At 33.7% G+C, this 18995-nt stretch overlaps 2 protein-coding genes across 2 annotated transcripts in view; one reads left to right on the top strand and one right to left on the bottom strand.

Annotated features, from left to right (window-relative positions):
* LOC147077413 (uncharacterized) overlaps positions 1–18995 on the bottom strand; it is an 81241-nt gene that overhangs the window by 19255 nt on the left and 42991 nt on the right. The window lies entirely within an intron of this gene.
* Positions 27–17669, top strand: LOC147077414 (uncharacterized). The gene is made up of 5 exons (XM_085940822.1): positions 27–228; positions 506–655; positions 3119–3478; positions 5858–6010; positions 15399–17669. The coding sequence occupies exons 1-5, from the start codon at positions 82–84 to the stop codon at positions 15837–15839; spliced, it is 1251 nt and encodes a 416-aa protein (XP_085796948.1). The 5' UTR covers positions 27–81; the 3' UTR covers positions 15840–17669.

The raw sequence follows: 18995 nt of genomic DNA, 5'->3' as shown, positions 1-18995 counted from the left end.
CTTAGTAATGTGGCAACACTTTTCTCTGAATAGATCCTGTCTGTCACGTAACGCGTGGCTTCTGGAATATATACCCTTAACATGGATGTAAAGCAAGAATGTGATGGAGAACACTCTGATATAGAAGGCAAGCCTTTGTTTGACACGCTGACTAGCCATCTAAACAACCCGGACCCTCGCACTAATGTAATTCAAGAGAATGCAGACGTTTCAAGTCGCAATTTCGAGGTTAGTTTTTGGAAATTAAATTCATTTACAATTACTTTAGATTGAGAATAACAACGATAGGTATAGAATGTAAGGACATTCGTTGACATTAAACTTTGTTTCAAAAGAATACTTGATTAGGCAAATTGACAGCTACGATACATCTGTGATATTATAGGTTAGGTTTGTTTATCTACTAATTCTTGTTAAATATAAATATTATACAACGTTATATGGTGATTGCGAGACTTGAAACTGTTTTCACCGTGTTTAAAAAATGTAATAATGTTTCTTTCAGTACCTTAATATGGCGGACCTCTCTAATATAAAATCTGAGACGGATGATCAACCAGCTGTCGTCAAGCGCGAGATAATTGAAGATATAACACACCCATTATATGAAGATGAACCAGGTTGTTCATATTCAGATGACAGGCTAATACATCAGGTACGTTCAATTGTACGTAGGTATATGTGCCGTTTTCTTCCCGTAATGCCGTCTTATATAGAAGGTTTGAAATTGCAATGCAACTTTGAAACTCATTTCACCATTATTAATTCGCTCCAACTTGTTTCATTTAGTGGTTTTAGCTCACACTGATATTTTAAAACAATTTATGTGTAGGTTTATAAATCTTTCGTCAAATCATGAGCATTTATTTATGATGATTATTTGTACATCACAATCATTCGAATGTAAAGCAATAATTAATGCTATTATCTAAGATTGTGATCAATTGTATGGTAAATAAATGAAATTAATCGCCCGTGAGTCCTTTTTAGGTAAGTAGGTAATACATGGTAAGCCTATTGTCTATAAAAAAAACTACTTGCAGCCATAAAATACATTAAACGGAAGCAATATCTACGTGAAATGGGGTGAGAATAGACCAATTCTATTTTCAAAACTTTTTGTAACAAATTAATGTTGTAAGCCTCAAATATTACTAAATTATCTACCATGCTGCATCTCACTATAAATTTAGGCGTTCTAGCTAAACGATTTGACAGGTCAAAACTGGCGCACTGCGCATGCGTTATAAGCAAACCGGAATAGTTTTAGTTTTAACGTTTAGTTCTCTGTACCAGCAAACTTCAAACCATTTTCTGACCGTCAGAAGTGGTTTGGTTTGAAACGTCAAACCATTTCTCACGATCTGTCAAAGTAATAACTGTCCAGACAGGACCTAATCTAAAAATGATAGTCATTTATTATATACCGTACCTATGTCATTTTCGCTACATAATATTGCGTTACCTATGAACATTATAATATTTTTAGGATTAAGAAAAATTGATATTCTTCTGCATACATATATCGTGAGATGTTCATCTTAATATTTCAGACATTTACACAGTAGGAGTTTAGTAGAATTTGATAGGCATATTATAGCGTAGTAACTGATACCTATTATTCATTAGTTACCATATGCTCACAATAAACCGCTTTTGGTCGTATTGTCCCATGATTCCACCCAAATTTTCTATGCAGAGTTTGATTCGATATCATCACTTCTTTAGTATTTAGTGAGAGGTATTGGGGGTCGCTACTTGACCGAAAAATTACAACAGAATGGATTGGAACGACTAAATGATTTTACTAAAGTACTCGACTCAATTTGTCTGTTCGTACTCGTTTAGTTACTAAACTTCTCGCCTGATCCGAACCGGCCTTAATAACTCATTTAGTGCTTACACCGCGACTGGCGCGTTTGTGAGTAATTGGCCAATCGATATTATAATTAACGTGTTATTCAAATGTGGTAATTAAAAGGTCAAGGTCAGCAGTGATTGTGTTCTCATTTAGTGCTAACAATGCGACGGCACGTTTGCATTAGTTGGCCATTAGATATAATTACCATGATATTTAAATGTGGTAATTAAGTAGTAAATAGTAGGTCATCAGTTAATCGGTTAAGGGTGTCTACATGAGCGTAGCGAAACAATCAAACCTCGGCGTACCTATTCAATCGAGTGCAATTTTTGAACGAAGCAGTACGCAAACAAGAAGCAAAACGCAACAGTATCTTCAAAGGAGGTATAGTGCTTCGAACGGTGTCCAATAATGCAACAAAAATACTGAATGGACATTTATGGTCGAGTAACAGTATGCATTATATTCTTGTCTATGCTCACAGGACAGCTAGTTGAAATGTATATATCTGCCAATGGTTTCGATATCCTGAATTTTTTCACGAACGCCTCGTTTGTCATTTTGAATGGATCCGCCCGGTTACCAAATCTTAACAACAAAATTTCAGCGTGAATCACTTCCATTTTAGGTACATGTAAAATAACCTAAAATGTGGTAATGACATTATCATATTATTTAACCACTCCTTATTAGTTATCGCTGAATTAAAACGATTGATTGTTAAAGTACGTAGCTAATTAATCCTTAAAGAAGCTACTTACTTCAATATTTACCTCATAATAGTGTTATTACAATATTCAGTACCTACGAGAATGTGAACGTAACTTCCGATGTATTTTGCAAACCTAATATTGATAAAATATGTATGTTTCTGTATAACAAAACACAATAAATACTTAATTGAGAATTTAAATACAATACAACACTTCTTACGGTAATATGTAAAAGACAAAAAACAATAAATAAAGAGCCTTTCAACATTACGTTCCGACATTTAATCTGTTTACCATCTGCCAAAATTAGGGCCTCAACCGTCGAAGCTTATGAAGCTCAAAAGCCTCCGCCACATTCAGACGCGCTTGTCAAAATCTAATTAGAAATTAAATTTCTCATACATTCTAATCACTTTCTCATACAACGACTTCGATACTGCTTCGTTCAAAAATTGCCCTTCTAGGTGGTCATAGTCCAGAAACTTTGCATTCTTTATGTTGGTTGATTTTGATTGATTTATGCTTGTATTTTATTTCTTGACAGACTCCGCTCGTAAACCGCGACATGGATTGTATGATAGCACCTGATATCTTTGAGAAACAATCTGCACAGTCGTTTGGTGAAATTGAAGTGCAAGAAATGGACATCAAAAAGGAAATAGCGCTTGCTTCTGCGAAAGATGTCCGTCTGAGGTTGAACAGAGCTTCATTTTTCGTTAGAAATTTTGTTTGCAACGTGTGTTGTAAATTTTTTTCATCTGCGCCCATGTTGAAGTACCATAAACATATGCACGATGCGTCGCTGACTTTCGATAAAGTGGCTTTTCCATGCGCACAAGCCGTCGACCAAAGCAGTCACTTGTATGAAAAGTTTGATGCGTCGACGTTTGCAAGTGATTCACAGGTAACTCATATAACACACATGCTCCTTGATTATTGTTGTTAGGTATATATTGTATTATATATTATATTGTCATCTGTATACTATACCTATATATTTTTTTTTAAATTGTAATACAAAATGGGTATCATCCAGCGGCAAAGGGTGTACATAGGCTGCTAATATCCAACATAAATATAGTACACACAAAACTTCTTCGTCCGTATCTACGTATTTGTTTTAATTGAACTAAGACTAAAAATAATTTACTGATGATACCCTGCGAAACCAAGCGATAATAAGTTATTAACTCATAGAGAATTTTGGATATTTTATAGATGGAAGATTATTTTGTATTTATTTTGGTTTGGTATAAGCAAGGCTTAATGCATTTTAAAAAACTTACTCAGTAACGTAACCCCGGTCCTGATGAAGATGCAAGGGCGTTAAATTCTCAACCGGCCCTGTCCCTAGACCAGATTGAGAACCCTTGCTTTAGGCTAGCTCAGCGCGGGGTCGGAGAGGTTAGTCAAGTAAGAGTTCTTAACGACATCTATGAACACACCATAGCAACACTGCGTTATAATAACTTGTAGACGCCACCCAGATGACGTCAGAATCCAATAGGTATATTATTTATTTAATTTAAATTTAATTTACGGCCACTGTGTTAAATGCCAAAATCGGCTGGTGATTTCAAATTCAATGTCACCGTGCTCACGTGCCGTATTGTGACACTAGTTATGTGGATCGGGGCTCTGTATTAAGTTAAAAGTTCTTGTAATTATAGTTTAATTATTTACGAGTATTTAATCATTCTTCAATAAACAATTTTTATAATTAATCTTATTTGGTTACTTATCACTAATATTTTTATTCACAAATTCAACAATATTTATTTATGTAAACTTATTTTAGTCACTAAATATTATTCTATATATCTACTTATGTTTATTTTCATATTTATTTATCTTATTACACACGTCACACAAATTCATGAGGTGAGAGTCACTGTCCTCCTAGATTGAGGACTATTGATTTGAGTACTTAAGTCCTCGATGAAGTATTGGAAACCGGCTGCCATGCGCGGCTGATGATGAGTGATGCCTTCGTAAGGTGATGCGATTGTTTACATCAAACGCGGGGTAATAGAAATAATTCCAATTTCGTTACACTTAAAATGCCTTTTCAAATCTAATCGTAGTAAGGGAAACGAAAAGTTACGGAAAATAAATAAATGCATCGGATGCACCACTATTTACGCGGTTAAATCTCGAATTTCCTTTCCGAGTGAATATTTTCGAACTTATCTCCGCAGAGGCATCTGCACGTCATTCCCCTGCGGACTATTCTTTCCCACTCTTCTATTGAAAATTTTAAACTCGTAACCTAGACGCTGTTCGGGGGTATAGAGAAAATATGGCAACATTTCTGGCGAATCATATTTCAGTTATAGGACGACATTTACGTTCGATTATATACTAGTCTCCCATTGATCGGAAATGTATTCACATTCAGCCAATCGTATGCTATACAAATATCATCATTTCTGCTGAATATTTTACATTGCCCAAAAATAGATCGATCACGTTATTGATTTTATATTCTTACGAAATAACTAGAGCTTATTACATATTATTATCCTTCACCTACTCATGAATTCTTGTGCGTATGTTATTTTGCAAAAACAATAATATGTAATGTAGATTATCATGTAGTTATCTTTCTAATACATTATATATAATATGCCCTTCTTTCATTGAAACCTTTATATAAACCAAACATTATATTATTTTAGAACATCGTTCAACTAGTTAAAAATATTTATGGGGAAAAAAATAGAGCAATAAAAAATTATTCGTAATTGTAATTTAACAATATTAGTAAATAGTTATTTTCAATGATTACATTTGCTTGATTCTATTAAAAAGTTAGTTTATTTGAATTAGTTATAAATTTACAACAATTTGATAATAATATTAACGTATAAATTGTTTACATAGAATTACTTATCTAACCTTATACTCTAGACTTTTAAGTACTTACATTTTTCTTATAAAGACCATTTGGTCTGCCTGAAAAATCATCCACAGTTCACTCTGAGTGGCTGTGAGCTACTCATACTGAACTATGGGACTTTTACATGTACCTTTTCGCTTTGTCTTGAAGTAGACTCCCGTATTTTGGTGTAGAATTGTAATCAACGATCAGACCAAAATAGTTGTGACATCATAAAATCGTCGCGAAAAATGCTGCCTGAAGGCCCGCATTTTGTGGCCGTGTCAAGTTCTTGGTTAGCTTGCTAAGGCGACCAATTATTGAAGAAAAAGCTCTTGGAGACCCTTTCTAGCTAATCGTAATGATGATACAGTTACATAATATTAATAATGTTGTTATTTTCAGAAGCGTGAAAACTGTCTGATGAAAATTAAGTATGGGAATAATGATGAGGCAGCCATCATCAAAGAAGAATTAGTTGAGAATGCAATTCACCAAATCAATGATAAATTAACTCAACCTTGCTGCTCTTATCTACAATACAAGCCATTAGACCTGGTATGTTTAAAAACAAATGCGGTTTTTTTAAAGTCCGATAGGCCGAAGTCTTATTCAGGGCGCGCAATTCGGACTTCTTTTATTAAAGAACTGCTGGTCATATAGCACGCTTAATTTTGGCTTCCAATGCGTTAAATACTGCTGGTTTATCAGCATATAACAGTGACTTCACGAAGCCTCACAGGAAATAATCCAGAGATGTTAAATCGCACAATCCTGTATGCCAATTGACATGTCGATTTCTCAAATCAATTTATCTCCAAATCTTGATTCAAATAAAGCGATAGTTGCGGTAGTTGTATAACATTTCTTGTTGAAATCACCGTTCTTTCGGATGAATCCATATTGTTCTTTTCTTTCGACCATATACGATTCTAATAAGATTATATGGGCCTCCACAGAGTAGAGGTTTATGTTAACAGATTTTGTTTTTTACGAGAAATGGATGTCAGCCACTTGCTCCACCTATTAGATCCGTACCCTGACAGACACAAATTTAAAAACAATATGTGTACTTGCCAGACCCAGGATTCGAACCTGGAACCCACGGCGTTATAGTCTAACGCTTAAGGCGTATGGGTTTATTCGCAAGAATCAAATTTGACATAAGCGCCACAAAAAATAACCATCCGCGAAGCGCATTTCAAAGTAAAAAATCAAATATCTTTTCACTCGGCGTCTCGCGGAGTAGATACGAAATCAGAGGTTTTAAAAGTGTTGAATTAATAATATTTTTTTCCTAACAAATTTAATAAACATTTTTGTAGTAGGTAGAATAAATTATAAGAATAAAAATAGTATATCTCTAAATAAGAACGTCAAATTATTGATATGCTGAATTTGTGAAGTGACACCTTTTCTTGAACCTATCATATTGTAGGTTGAAATTCAGTGCAAATATTTTTCAAAAAAAAATCTAATACTTATGTATGTTTCTGATGTGTTTCAAATTTGTATATTATATACATCGATGTGTATGAATACAAAAAAACACGAAAGTGTAAATAAATATAATTTTATTCATTTTCATAAGCTAACATTACAAATTATAAGTTTAAAACATTCACAAGATGGCATGAAAGATTTCTGTTATTGCGTTTTTATTAAATTATAAAAACATGACTCATACAAGAAAGCAATTCAATGAATATTTGTCGAGGATTTTTTTTTTTTAATTTAGTACACAACAATTATGATTTAAGACACCATTATTATAATAACGTGTATTTGACGGCAGTACGTTTTGGTCGCCGCGGAGGATTTCGGAACATTAGTGTATAGAAAATTAATAAATGGTTCCTTAATTAGTGTATAGGTTTAACGGTATGTAATGTATTAGAATAACTATTATAAATTGTTTTTTTATAATTTTATTTTCTTTTCTATTGATAGCTATTATTTGATAATTTATATTATTATATTGATAGATATTAATTGTTAACTTGATAATTATTATATTGAGGGTTTCTTATATCCATCGACCGTGTTAGTCTAGGATCAACGAGTTCAGGCAATACACAATTCATGAAAATCTTGTCACATGTGATGTGAAGAGTAATATTGTTTTTATTATTCAATGAACTAGGTTCTTACCTCAATATATTTTTTCTTGAGTTAAATAATTACTAATAAATGCCTACGGTGATTCCATTCAATTCAACTCGGCATTAAATATATTAAATTCTAATAGATTTAAGTTTTGAGTTTTGTGTTTCATTTGAGTCGTTTTATGCGATCCTGGTTTCGCCTTTCGACATCGTCAGGCACTATGCGCACTCATCAAATACACACTGACAACGAAAGCAGCTAATTCTCACTTAACAATAAATTAATACAATAAAGTAAGGTAAAAACTTTATCACCTACCTGTCAAAGTGCACAATGAAAAATTTAACAAACAATTAATTATGAATAGTTGAATTGTGGCGGTATGAAAAAAAAAAGATTTTACCACAAACCATCTGAAAAATACATAAATCATAAAACATATACGTACGTGATTTTGTGCCCCAAAAGACTTTTTTTATTAATATTTTGACGATTATGAAAATTATGACACATGTTTCAGTGGCCATTACTATAACAGCATTCGAAAACGTATTTTACTTAAAATTTTCTACCAATTTACTATTTGTGACATAAACCACTTAAGATCGATAATAATATTATTTTGTTTCTATTGGTAATGCCAATAAACATACTCTTGGATACGTCGCTTTGAAAATAACAAAACATGGCCACCCAGGTACATAAAAACTGTATTAAGTACATGCAAAGTTTTTCAAATCGCTTAAAGCCCAACCAAGTAGGTATTTATCAAAACAATTAAAGTCTACCTATATTTTATCCAAACTGCTCAAGTCTAAAATATTTTTTTTTATAAATGTTGCACCGAACGAATACCTTCAGGACTTCCTTGTAGCCATCGTGGTTATTAGATTCAATTATCTTACAATATCTCACATGCTGCAACCATTTGTATTACAAGATAATAAATAATATAATATAACTACATTTTTCTCATTGTTGTTTTTATTTAATAAAACGCATTTTTTTTATATAGTACTTATTCCAATTTTAATTAATATATTTGGACCGGTTTCGTCCGCCTCAGTGGGACATTTTCAATTGAAATTGTCCCACTGAGGCGGACGAAACCGGTCCAAATATAATAAATAAAAGTGGAATAAGTACTATATAATAAAAAAATTGCGTTTTATTAAATAAAAACAACAATACAATGCAGTTCCACCATGAATTGACAGTTAACAAAATAAAATACATTTTTCTCAGTTTGACATTCAGTGGTATTTTACGATGTTTGATATTTTGTCAACACAAATTATAACACCTGGCATACGTCGTGTGGTCCGAATAGAACCATAAAGGTATATATGCAAATAATTGCAACTTGCCACTTTGATTGTTACTGCAATGCGAGTAAAGGTCATTTTTCTATGAGTTAAATAATGTTCGCGACGGATTACATTTTGAAAAAAAAGACGTCATCACCCGTTGAAATTACTGACCGTACTAACGTTAGAAATGAGAAATTAGAAAAACTGTATGGATTAATCGATCAAATGATCTCTTTTTGCTAATTTTGCAAAATAATTATATTTCTAAATTGTCTGAAAACAGGATAAATACATGAAAATGTACGACGTGTTTTGGTAATATAGCGTCACTAATTGTACCGAATTTATAGGGTTTTATTTATTTTTTCATTGTTAATTATTTTTTATAGTATTACTTGAATGTTATTTTATAATAAAAAAATATTTTTATTGTGCAGTATATATTATTTTGTGAGAAAAAATCATTCAAAATTGGCTGATGTATACTCAAACTAAAATGGCTTTAAAATATTTATTTTTCTGATATTAAAAAAAGCACGTGGGTTAATCAATCAAATGTATTATTTTACCCATTTGTTTCATACAAATACCTGTAAAACTATTATTAAGTCCAAAAATTCACTGTGGCGTGACAGTCGTTTTGGCCAATTTCGAAAACAGGACCGACAATTTGTCATTTATTTTAAAAAGTAAAGCGAATCAGAAAATTTTAATGACACAAAAAGTTTTATTTGAATATTATTTATTAGATTTTAAATAAATAAAGAGTTTATTATGTATCAATTCGTGTTAAACGTCCTTGCCATTTCCACGATTCTGAGAAGACAGGAAAAAACGGGTCCAATGGCCTTAAGCCGCGCGGCCACTGTGGGTGTTAAGTACCTAAATAAAAAGAGAAGAATCACTGTTCTTTCGAATGATTCCATATTTAAAATAAAGTATTAATCATGGTTCGACAAGGATATCCATTGACCTTATCGTGAGGTTTGGCCTCATTTTTAAGAAGTGTGTGGCGATGCTACCAGCGTGTAAACCGCAACAAATGATGCATTTTTGTGAGTGTAATAAATTGTAGGAAGTCTTCTGTATTTTTTATTTTTCCGTGTAGGAAATTTTCCTTATTAACAAATCCGTTAAGCAAAAATGAGGGTCATCGCTTAACACAATTTTGCGATAAAATGCAGTTGGGTTAGCATCAAGTAAAGTTGTTTGAGTGATAAATTCCTAAATGAACTCGATAGTAAATGCGAGATAAAAATCTAGAAAAAAAAGTTATAATTTGCGTATATCGACAACGGATTTGCTAAATAAATACGGATACTTTATTAGCATTGCTCCAGCGTAGTTCTATTCATAAAGATCTGCCGGGCGAGGTATACTGATTAGGTATGCTCACATACTGTAGCTTAAAGTTTAGAAGGATCTTAATTTGCTACATATTTTTTCCGTCTTATACGCAGCGTAAATGAAAACTGCCATTCTTAGTGGTATTGGATGCTATGTCCCATGGGCGGCGCGCTTCTGTATGCGCCTTTGTGTAGCTGCCGTCTGTAAGGCTCCCTTTTTCTTTGTTGCGCAGTTCCGACACCTAGGACGTAGTCGTCTGCTTGTTTTCGTGACTTCTTCCAGAAATATAGTCCTGCGATCGCCCTGTTGGTTTCTTCCGCTCCAAGGTGACCTGCTTTAGGGTCGTTATGGTACGCCGTTATGGTAGCGTGGTACTATTATCAGGCGTCTGCCTTTTACTACTCTACATAGGGCGTAGTCATAGTAGTGCATTGTAGTGCGATCGTCACTCTGGGTGTCGTCTCTTGGAGTGGGTCTTTGGTGATCATCTCGGCCAACTCCGGATTGTCTCGTTGCTTTTGTACTATGCTGGTCACCAGGTCTGGTAACTCCAACACTAAAACCATGGGGGTTGAATCTGTTGTCGGTCCCTCTGGTATGCTCATACGTCCATGTCTATGTCTTCCGACGGTTCCAGTTCCGAGCTAAAGCGTCCGGTAGTTGGTTATCTTTCCCTTGACAGTGGGTATTGGTAAAAAAAACTCCGATAATAGGACCGCCCATCTGTTTAGTTTCGCTCTTTGGTCTTTCGCTTATTGGAGCCAAGTGAGCCCCCTATTGTTGGTTACCAGGGTGAACTCTCGGTCTTCTAATCGGACCCTGTAACGTTTAATACCCCGGTTGATCTCAAGGGCCTCCTGTTCATTGATGTTGTACTTGCGTTCCACAGCAGATAGGCAACCGCTGGCGTATAAAATGATGTGTCGATCGCCGTCGTCCCTATCTTGGAAGAGGACAGCCCCCATTCCATTTCCGTTGGCGTCCTTCTGTAGGAAGATTCGTCAGCTTAAGTCGGGGCGGGCTAGTTGTAAGGGTTTCCGCAGCTCTTCTTTTATGCTTTGCATAGAAGCTGTCGCGGCTTCCGTCCAACGGAACTTCTGTGATGTTGTGATTTGCAGCATTTGAAACGCAGTTTTGGATACGGAAAGGCTCTAAAGTAACAAATTGATTCACACGGACGTGATTGCTGATCAGCAACTTATTCGTGGGTCGGGATGTGAAGTCAGGTAAGTCACAAAATGTCATTTTGAGATATAGCAAAAACAAAGTTCAAAAAATTCCCCACATTCCCCTAATTATAGTTATGTTTTTTTATGGGTAACAAATCAAAGTACATGTAATTAGCTTTCAATTATATGTCCTAGAAGTATTCTAACTATTTCGTTTCATTAAAACTTAATTGGTTTAAAAAAAAGGGAATTGACTTAACTGGATTTGCACAAAAAATGATTGACTTACCTTACTACGCATAAAGTAATATTGTTATTTTTTCATGTAAATCCGACTAATATTAGCAATAAAACACACGTTTTATACATAAATCTTATTGGTTTATTGAACAAAATATTATATAAATTTAAAATTAGCATTTTTACAACTTTTTTTTACTTTAATGTTATTTAAGTAATGAAAAGGCACACAAACCTGAATATTATAAAGTTTAATCGTTATCATTAAACTTCAGTATGAATTTCTTCAATAGTATCAGGTTAAATATCGCTGACTATCTCAGATGTCTCAAGTGACTCATAAAATTCTCTATAATACGGTGAAATGTATGGAAGTAAGTCTATCAAATCTTTCGTCTTGTCTCGTCTTATATATGAAATTTGTTAAAATGCAGTCGTTTCGTCGAGAGTTCTTTCAAATTTCTCTATTCCCGGTTCGTGTTTGTTGAATTGAAGCCACTTAACATCTCTCCAAACAAACTTATTCCCATCTGTGTCTATTTTGCTGAGTGGCAATGGTCCTTTTAATCGATCCGAGTAGTTAAAAATTTGTAATTGCACGAGTTATTTCAGTGACTTTAAAAGGATTTTTCTTTGCAGCCTCACACATTGATTTGGCCCAATCATGAGGATGTTCGATCGTTCCACCAAATGTTTTTTTTTCTTCTCAATTATGCGATGGTCACTATCGCACTCCATATGTGTGTGGCCAGGGACTAAAAAGTGTGATCAATTTTGTTTAAAGTCTCAGAATGTTTTACTGCTATCATGCACATTATAGCTACGTGGCTATTTTTGTTTTGACCCGCACATCTATCAGAATACATGATCATATGCTTAATATTATCATGTACCCCTTGGTTAAGTATTTGAACAGGCATGAAGCGATATCGTTAGCTTTTCTATCAGCAAGAGTTTAATGGCATACATAGCAATATCCCTGGTTATTATCACAATCATGCACTGTCAAATGCCGTTTGTAAAAGGCCAGGGAACTTTGCTGCATGTCAAATGTTACAATTTGGCAAGAAGAATCTTGCAAGTACTTTTTATCACACTTTTTTAGCTGAATATGCAAAGTCAGCTTCGTTATGATGCTCTTTCAATTCCTCATGATATTTATTTCTTTCTTCATCGTTGGTGGAATTCTTAATTAAGTTAAGTTTATCGTATGTTTGGCAAGTAGGTATCCTTATTTGGCCGTTTGAATGTTAAGTTCATGCCAGGGAATATTTCTGCGTATAAACGAATATTGATGGGATTAGAGCTAATACTCTTCAAATATTGAGAATACATCACAGTTATTGTCATATGTGGCGGTAAGTATTTTCTGACAGTTCCTTCTAGAGTAATGACTCTCATAATGATGAAATTGAGAGTATAATATGTATCTTAGATATTTGCCTATCTTCTTCGCTATCTTTTAGAGATATTTTTCCTCTTGCATATTCTTGAATAAGTATACCGGAAGAAGTCGCACTTTTTTTTCCAAAACAAAAAGATTGTGACTTTCACTTAATGTTTTTAGTGTACAACCTTTACAAATTAGTTTCCGTAACAGTTCAACAGTCAAGTAATATTAAACTGTTGGCGAAAATGTTGTTTTCATGGTTCGCTTTGTCTGATACGACTTTTTTTCGTATTCATAACATCCATTATAGGTACTTATTGTGTAACTTTTTCCAGTATTTCGTGCAACTTTTTTATCATTTCTGAAGGCTTTGTATCATCCCTTAAGTTACATTTTTGGTGATTATTACTTCTCAATCGAGAACGAGGGTAACAGGTTAAAACATCATTATGATGTGTAATCGTGGAAGCACTATTTGAGCATGAAAGGCGTGGTTCTTCAATGTTGGTAAATTAGACTGTAATAATGTACGTGTTTTTAGATTTAAATAAATCAAATTCGATAAATTTGGTATATTTTTTATTATTTACAAATAATACACATACTTATTTATATAAGTCATAATTTATTATAATACCTATGACTATTTTACTTAGGTTCTGTTGTTATTTCTTTTTCAAATATTTCTCAAAATATCTTTAAAAATACGTTAAATTCACCAAAATCAACACTGAGTAGGTATGACGTTTGAAGGTAAGCCAACTATGAGTAGTAAGGTAAGTCACACAAAATGTTGACTTATCTGACTACACATGTGACTTAACTGTGTACACACCCCGTAAAATAAAAAATATGTTTTGACTGAAACTGCATCTCACCAATGGTGAGACGTACGGCTTACCTGACTACACACAACGAAAGATTTTTTTTTTTTTAGTATAGTGGCATTCATATCTCATTTTTGCTGTTTTGTGACTTACCTGACTACACATCCCGACCCACGTATTAACCATAAATAACTTCATATCTTAACTACGTATAACATCCTTGGTAGCAGTTATAACTACGTAGTTTCATCCTGTAGGTACTACATCTTATCCGCATCAATGTCATCCATATATGCAACAGCAACAAATATCATTGATCAGTGCCCAGCGCCTAATGATCTCCATTGACCGTAACGCGAGTGCTGGCTTCATTTTTTAATAAATAAAGTTCGATGATTTTACCAGAATGTGAACCGCAAAAAGCAGTGCATTTATTTGATGTAATTGATTATGTAGGATCTCACCTAGATTGGACTACATATACGTCAATTTTGTCTATTAACCATTCCGTAAAGTCAAAGAATATTTTGACAATTTGGAATCAGTACTCGATCGTTCCTCTATTATTGGTTGCCTGTCTAAATATGGTTCATAAATGTCAAAAAGTATGCGCAGTATCACAGCTCCGTTTGACAGTTAACACTTTCGTAAGTTCTATCTAAGCAAAAAAAAAAATAGTTTTAAATTCACAACAAACAGAAGGGTAAATGACATTTAATTCAAATCGAACCAAGTAGTCATGAAACTAGCAATATTTCTCCTGACATAAAGTTTGAAGACTCCCATGTGCTTTGTATTAATATTATAAAAACAAATACCATCTTTAATGAGTGTAGTCATGTGCTGTAGTTAAAGATTCATCTCCAAAGTAAGATATTCTTGGTTCACTTCTCCTTGCATGCAGCGTATATTTTTAGTGTGGATAAATGATCGGACGCCTTGCCCTAATCTGTTGCAGACGAGACAAATAAAATTAATGGAACATTGTTTTCAATTAACATTTTTTCGTTAAACGGCCAATAATTTATAGATAACATCGAAGTGTGCCGCAAAAGTGGGCAAGCCAAACGTTATTAATTTATTTGCATATTAATAATAGTGATATTATTTTTAATAATCATGTTCCAAATTCACGATATATTGAAACCAACAGTAAAGGTTTCTACTGGGAATGATTGGCCACATTTTCTTCAATACGTAATAGTACCTGTCGTTTATAATCTATTAAATCAAGAAATATTAAAATACTGTCAATGATCGAGGTTGCTTAATCAATTTGAATATAATTTTCTAGCTTTGCATTTCAGCATGGTAGGCAATGTGCACACTCTCCAGCGACACACTAAAACAGAACACGATATCATTATTGTTCTCAAAGATGATGTATACACACATATAAGTGCATTGTTTTGAACTACTTATGGATCTCTCCGTAACAATATTTCACTCTCATTTCGCTTTTTAATAATATCTGAAGGTGCTGAAAAATAAAGCGTCAAAAAAACAAATTGAATATTATAACTCATAATTGATAATCGATTATTACGATTTTTCTAGGTTTCTACCAAGGGATTTTTCACGAGGCATCACGATACAGATGAGAGTCAACAATCCTCAGACGATGGCATCCAGGATAGCACGATACAGTATTCAGAAGTGACGATAGATGAAAGTAACATTAAACAAGAAATCTTAGAACGAGATGCTCCGAAGGAAATTCGACTTATTCTTAGAAGAGTAATCCATTTCTCACGTAATTTAATTTGCTGCATTTGTAACGCAGTTTTCGGATGCGAAAATTCTCTAAAAACTCACAAAATGGTGCACATGGACGTGATTCCTGATCAAAATCAAAGCATAGTAGTCTTGCAACATAGTAATGTTAATGTACAAAAAAAGACAATTACTGGTGATATACCTTATAAATGTAAAGTATGTTCATATAGATGTACGTATTCTAGTATTCTTAAAAAAACATATAATGACACATACTGGTGAAAAACCCTATAAATGTAATGTGTGTTCATATAAATCCTCGCAAATTGGTCATCTTAAAAGACATGAAATGACACATACCGGTGAAAAACCTTATAAATGCAATTTATGTTCATATATATCCTCGACATCTGGTAATCTTAAAACACATAAAATGACACATACCGGTAAAAAACCTTATAAATGCAATAAATGTTCATATAGATGCTCGCATATTTGTGACCTTAAAAGACATAAAGTGACACATACCGGAGAAAAACCTTATAAATGCAATTTATGTTCATATGGGTCGTCGAGACTCGATGATCTTAAAAAACATAAAATGACACATACTGGTGAAAAACCTTATAAATGTTATTTGTGTTCATATAGATCCTCGCAAATTAGTCATCTTAAAAATCATAAAATAACACATACCGGTGAAAAACCTTATAAATGCAATATATGTTCATATATATCCTCGACATCTCGTAATCTTAAAACACATAAAATGACACATACCGGTGAAAAACCCTTTAAATGTAATAGATGTTCATATATATCCTCGACATCTGGTAATCTTAAAACACATAAAATGACACATACCGGTGAAAAACCCTATAAATGCAATGTTTGTCCATATAGATCCTCAAAATCTGGTCATCTTAGAACACATAAAATGATACATACTGGTGAAAAACCTTATAAATGCAATGTATGTTCATATAGATGCTCGCAACTTAGTAATCTTATAAGACATGAAATGAGACATGTTGGTGAATAACCTTTTAAAACAATATTAGGCAGGTGATACTTTTCGCATTCCTGAATAGTATCTTCAAGTGACCTATCTCACATTGTGTCTGCGTAAAGTGTTCAACCCCTGTGTGCTACCAACGCTCACGTAAGTATATGAGACATGAATTCTTAATGTAAGATATAATTTAAAAAAAATGGATAGCTTGTGCAACTTGATATGAAAAAGTGCTTCTAGAGCACAACGGTTAAAGATTGCAAAAAAAACTAATGGATAAGGAAGCAGACAAAAATACGCGATGTGATCGAGCTCGCTAAGCAGATGAAATGGTAACAGACTAGAGATTTTTCTCAGTTAGTAGGCAACCGCTAGACATATGCCGTCCTACAGTGGTACCCAATGAGCGGGGCACTAAATTCCCACAGGTACACCCTTAAGCCTGCTCGATACATAATATTTGGAGGATGCACGTGACAGCAACAAAACCATCTATCTATAGAGTGCACACTGGAGACCTACGAAATGTTGGTATGGCTCTGAATTATGCTAAGAGACTTCAGAGCGACATGTATTCTTGAAGACGCAATGTGGTGTGTGCGCAATTGGAAGGGCAATAATCATGTTTAATGAAATCGCTTCGCATATTAATATATTCCACTTACGTGAGGTGAATTTAGGTGGACGTTGTTTTTTAAATTCTTAAAATAGGGTCTGCTTAACTCATCCGGTGTAGTTCCTTGTGCCTATATACTTAATATTTTTTGTATTAACACATTTATATTGTAGAATAACTTAATACTGATCTATCCATTGTGTTATGTGCATAAAAATGTTTTAATAATATTTCTTTGTTTCTAAATGTCATGTTTGAATGTCTTAAACTTATAATTTATAATGTCCACAATATGTAAAATAAATAAATTGAAATTGAAATTGAAAATTGAAAGGTGTCTAGCTACCAAGTGAAAACAATAAATATTTTTTTTAAATATTGAATTATGTCAAATACATACCTATTGGAATTACTTTTAATGTGTTTACTGTCAGTAAATGGTGGAAATGCATTGTATTATTAATTTAATAAATCGCAAAATCATAAATACTTATTTTACTTTTACTTTTTATTAAATCTAGACCGGTTTCGTCCGTTTCAGAAGGACATTATCAACTTTAGAATTGTCTCTCTGAGACGTCAGTTGATGAAGCACTAAAAAAATTTGCGTTTTATTAAATTAACCAATAATATATATAGGAATATTATATAATTAATTTTTAGGTACATTATCGGGAGTAACACTGGCCCACCTTATTAGGTTCACGGGCTGCTTGAAGGCTGGTTATACACTACAATACAACACTATACAACACAAAAGGTATACACTGATTTATAATGTTTAAACATGCGTGGCATTCTGTTGGCATGGTATTTCCGCCGCGTGTGCAGCGGACCCTTGCGGGGTTCCACCGCTTTCGCAGTTTATTTCCTACTAATTGGAAAATATCTCTAATTATTATCTTATGAAGGGAGGGAGAAAGATGTGTTGGAAGTCTAAAGAGTATAGCTAGATTCTCGAATATTCTCAGGTCTTTTTGGGTTTTGAAAAATTACCGTTGCTGGGGATCGAGGCGACCTTGGCTCGGCCGAGGTTTAGGGACAGAAAATAGCCTTGGGCGCAAGGTAGGTACCTACTCGAAGATCGCCTCTCGCAGAAATCGTTTGCAAAATGTTATTTATTTTAAAATATTTATAAGTGATTGCAAACTTTTATCAGGGGTATGTTTGTTATTGAGGTAAGATTTGTGATATGAAATTGTTGACGTTTTTATGGAGAAGGGTTTTACCTAATCATCCAGTATCTATTATTTTATATGCCAACATTGCAAAGATCATAATATATGCTACATTCATCATGATAATAAGTATATGTGGGTACGCTATGTTCCGCTCTACGGAGTCGAAGCCTAGACGTTAAATAAGAATATTGAAAGCTTTTTATGTGTGGCTATTTTGGGGTACTATCAGGATATTCTTGGCTTATCGCATAACCAGTGTTAAGATTTAAACGCCAGCAATCAAGACTCATTAACTCATAGTTAACAGAATACTTACTTTATGAGAAATATGATTAATTACTCATTTTATATTATATTGCTCAATTTATTGTTGAATGCATAGAATCAACGTCTTTTTTGTAAGACCTACAATCCAGCGGTCGGTATGTCCAAGTTCCCAATGGCATATACCAAGCTAGATATATTTCATGCTGGTAATTGGTTTTTTCTTATTCTGAAGAGTGCAGTTCTGCCACTACTATTTTCTTGTAGGTGCAGCAAAACGCAAGAATTGATTTCGCTGGCACCTCTGTTAGCTAAAGCTTGATTTTAAAAAACTAGCATTTACCAAAGATATTGGACGGTGCAAT

This window comes from Rhyacophila brunnea, unplaced genomic scaffold (assembly GCF_057557595.1).
Source record: "Rhyacophila brunnea isolate RB1 unplaced genomic scaffold, BYU_Rbru_1.0 scaffold_13, whole genome shotgun sequence".
Taxonomy (NCBI): domain Eukaryota; kingdom Metazoa; phylum Arthropoda; class Insecta; order Trichoptera; family Rhyacophilidae; genus Rhyacophila; species Rhyacophila brunnea.
The sequence above is the reverse complement of the archived record's forward strand: the minus strand, read 5'-3'. Positions and strand labels throughout refer to the sequence as shown.

Excerpts from the sequence above, each read along its gene's own strand:
- LOC147077414 (XM_085940822.1), top strand. The coding sequence starts at position 82 with ATGGATGTAAAGCAAGAATGTGATGGAGAACACTCTGATATAGAAGGC. Across the intron at positions 229-505 it reads TTTCAAGTCGCAATTTCGAG|TACCTTAATATGGCGGACCT; the intron begins GTTAGTTTTTGG and ends TGTTTCTTTCAG. Across the intron at positions 6,011-15,398 it reads AATACAAGCCATTAGACCTG|GTTTCTACCAAGGGATTTTT; the intron begins GTATGTTTAAAA and ends CGATTTTTCTAG.